At 44.2% G+C, this 2,500-nt stretch overlaps 1 protein-coding gene across 1 annotated transcript in view; it reads right to left on the bottom strand.

Annotated features, from left to right (window-relative positions):
* The window catches only part of sema3h (sema domain, immunoglobulin domain (Ig), short basic domain, secreted, (semaphorin) 3H), a 49,563-nt gene that overhangs the window by 27,825 nt on the left and 19,238 nt on the right, over positions 1–2,500 (bottom strand). The window contains exons 4-6 of the mRNA XM_063208015.1: positions 1,962–2,081; positions 722–818; positions 375–494 (exon numbers count right to left, since the gene is read on the bottom strand). Coding sequence (XP_063064085.1) covers positions 375–494; positions 722–818; positions 1,962–2,081 — 337 coding nt within the window. The remainder of the gene's footprint in view (positions 1–374; positions 495–721; positions 819–1,961; positions 2,082–2,500) is intronic.

Genomic DNA, 2,500 nt, shown 5'->3' with positions numbered 1-2,500 from the left:
AGATTTAGCAACTTATTGACGTCCTTGGCAACTAAAATACTCATCTAGCGACTTTAGCGACTTTTTGGTGCATCTGCCGACTTTTTAAAACACGCATTTTCAATGTAAAATCATTGTTTTTTGACATAATTGTAACTCTGTGCCGCCGTCAGAAGCGTTTCCCATGGTTAAGCAGGGCTACAGATTAGCTCTGATCTCCAAACAGTAGCTAGCACTGCCCATTTTTACTGTGAACGAAGGCATGTGGGCATGTTTTCTATGGATCAGCGTGTCGTGTGTGATGTTGTGTGACGTCATACGTAACGCCATTGCGTCATCTAGCGACTTTTCAGTGAGCCAATAGCGACTTTGGTCATGGGTGCTCCGTTACCTACCTTGTAACCAAGTTGGATCATACTGCTCTGTGCGAACCGGGTGGCCCTCTCCCAGGCTACGGAAAAACGCTGAGTCACGGCTCATGAAGTCAGATGATATGCCAGCATACAGCTGTCCATCTGTAACACACACACACACACACACACACACACACACACACACACACACACACACACACACACACACACACACACACACACACGCACACACGTTCGAAAATACACTATGGATACAATATGGACTGAGCAAAAAAAAAACATCACAAAACAACCAATACAATGAATCAACCAAAACATGCAACTGTAAACGTATATTACACATTGTGTATCCACCCCAGTCCCCTTACCAATCATGGCGGTGGCTGTCCTCTGGTTGGGGTCATACGGGCATTTGCCTTTGCCACTCTCCGTCTGCTCCATCTGCAGAGTCTGCTGCTCTGTAGACTTTAGAAGAAAGCACAGACACACACGCAGACACACGCACGCACACACACACACACGCAGACGCACGCACGGACACACGCACGCACACACACACACACACACACAATTCAGAACATTTAAACACTAAATGGATTAACGCAACAATAGGCCCTACATTATGCAATAAAAACGAAACGTGTTCTTACTTAATCATATACGTATGGTGCTTTGCATTACAGTGCAAATACAATACTCTTACTCAGTCATGCATGCCTACATACATACATACATGCCACAATACACAAAGACCAACATCCACACATTTACATACAATGCACGCAGTGTACCACCGATCAAACACGCCGGCGAGTTATGCTTTTGATGTATTGTGGCCTAAAAGTCGGGTTAATCTCTTTAACGACGGTGGAAAAACTGTATAAGGGGGCTGCAGAGCGGGGTGTTCAAAGCACCGTGTCATTCAAGCTTAGCCTGCTCGTCGCAAAACAGACCCTTAAAAGGGCTTTAAAGCATGGTGAAATTCAGAGAGGCACAAAGGGGGAAGGACCCCAGCTGGTAGGATGGGACAAAGGTTACGTAAAGCTGACCAAGAAGGACAGGGATAGCATTTTGCAGGGATAGCACTGTCACTTATCTGCGTATATTTACAAAGATCTGACATGGGCTTTGTCTGAAACTTGGTTACCATATACGGAATTACTTTGGGTGTCAGTCATGTCAGTTACTATAGCAATAATTTTGTCCACGCAAAATGAATGGAGCATTGCAGTCCTGGTTAATATAGCAGAAGGGATTGAGAAAAGAGCAGGTGCATTGTGATGAAGGAGGTAGAGGTGCTCATATCCAAAAAACAGATGCAGGTCAAAAAAAGACATAGAACCTACCAATGTAAAATTAAGTGAAATATCCGCGCACTAGCTTCCGTTTGGTATTTTCAATGTACCCAGGAGCAACTGCATGGACATTCCATTTCATTTTATAGTTACTTTACATAACTTTTATTTTTCAGGACATTGCACATTAATGAACTATACATATAAACATACGCATGTAAATGCACCAGATTATAGCACAAATGCTAATTTCCATCTGATGTCCAAACTAGTGTATTGGGATGCATTGTGGATAATGGGGGAGTGTTTATACCTTGAGGAAGACGCCGGTGTGGAGGAAGGCACAGCGAGGGTTAAACGCTCCGGTGCCGCACACGTACAGGTGGCTGCTGTTGTACTGCTGAAGGACACGCAGGAAGTTGCCACACTCCAGCTGCAGACAGAGGAAAAAAGGCACCCACAAAATTTTAATATAATTCTTTTAAAATGATTATTTTTAAAAAATTATATTTTGCATCCTGCAGGTGAATAATTCACACTATGGTGTGTAAATGAGTAATTCACACTAGTGTGTGTGTGTGTGTGTGTGTGTGTGTTTGGGAACTAGCTGATGGTAGGAGCCTGATATGACATCCGGCCAAAAACACTGTTCTAATTTATTCAGTCAGGTGCAGGGCTGACAATGTCTTAGTCTGGCATCTCAAATTCCCAACTCCTACCAAACCCTCAACACACACACACCCACACACACACACACACACACACACACACACACACACACACACACACACACACACACACACACACACACACACACACACACACACACACACACAGGCCTGCCGACAGGGG

Source organism: Engraulis encrasicolus, chromosome 10 (genome assembly GCF_034702125.1).
Source record: "Engraulis encrasicolus isolate BLACKSEA-1 chromosome 10, IST_EnEncr_1.0, whole genome shotgun sequence".
Taxonomy (NCBI): domain Eukaryota; kingdom Metazoa; phylum Chordata; class Actinopteri; order Clupeiformes; family Engraulidae; genus Engraulis; species Engraulis encrasicolus.
The sequence above is the reverse complement of the archived record's forward strand: the minus strand, read 5'-3'. Positions and strand labels throughout refer to the sequence as shown.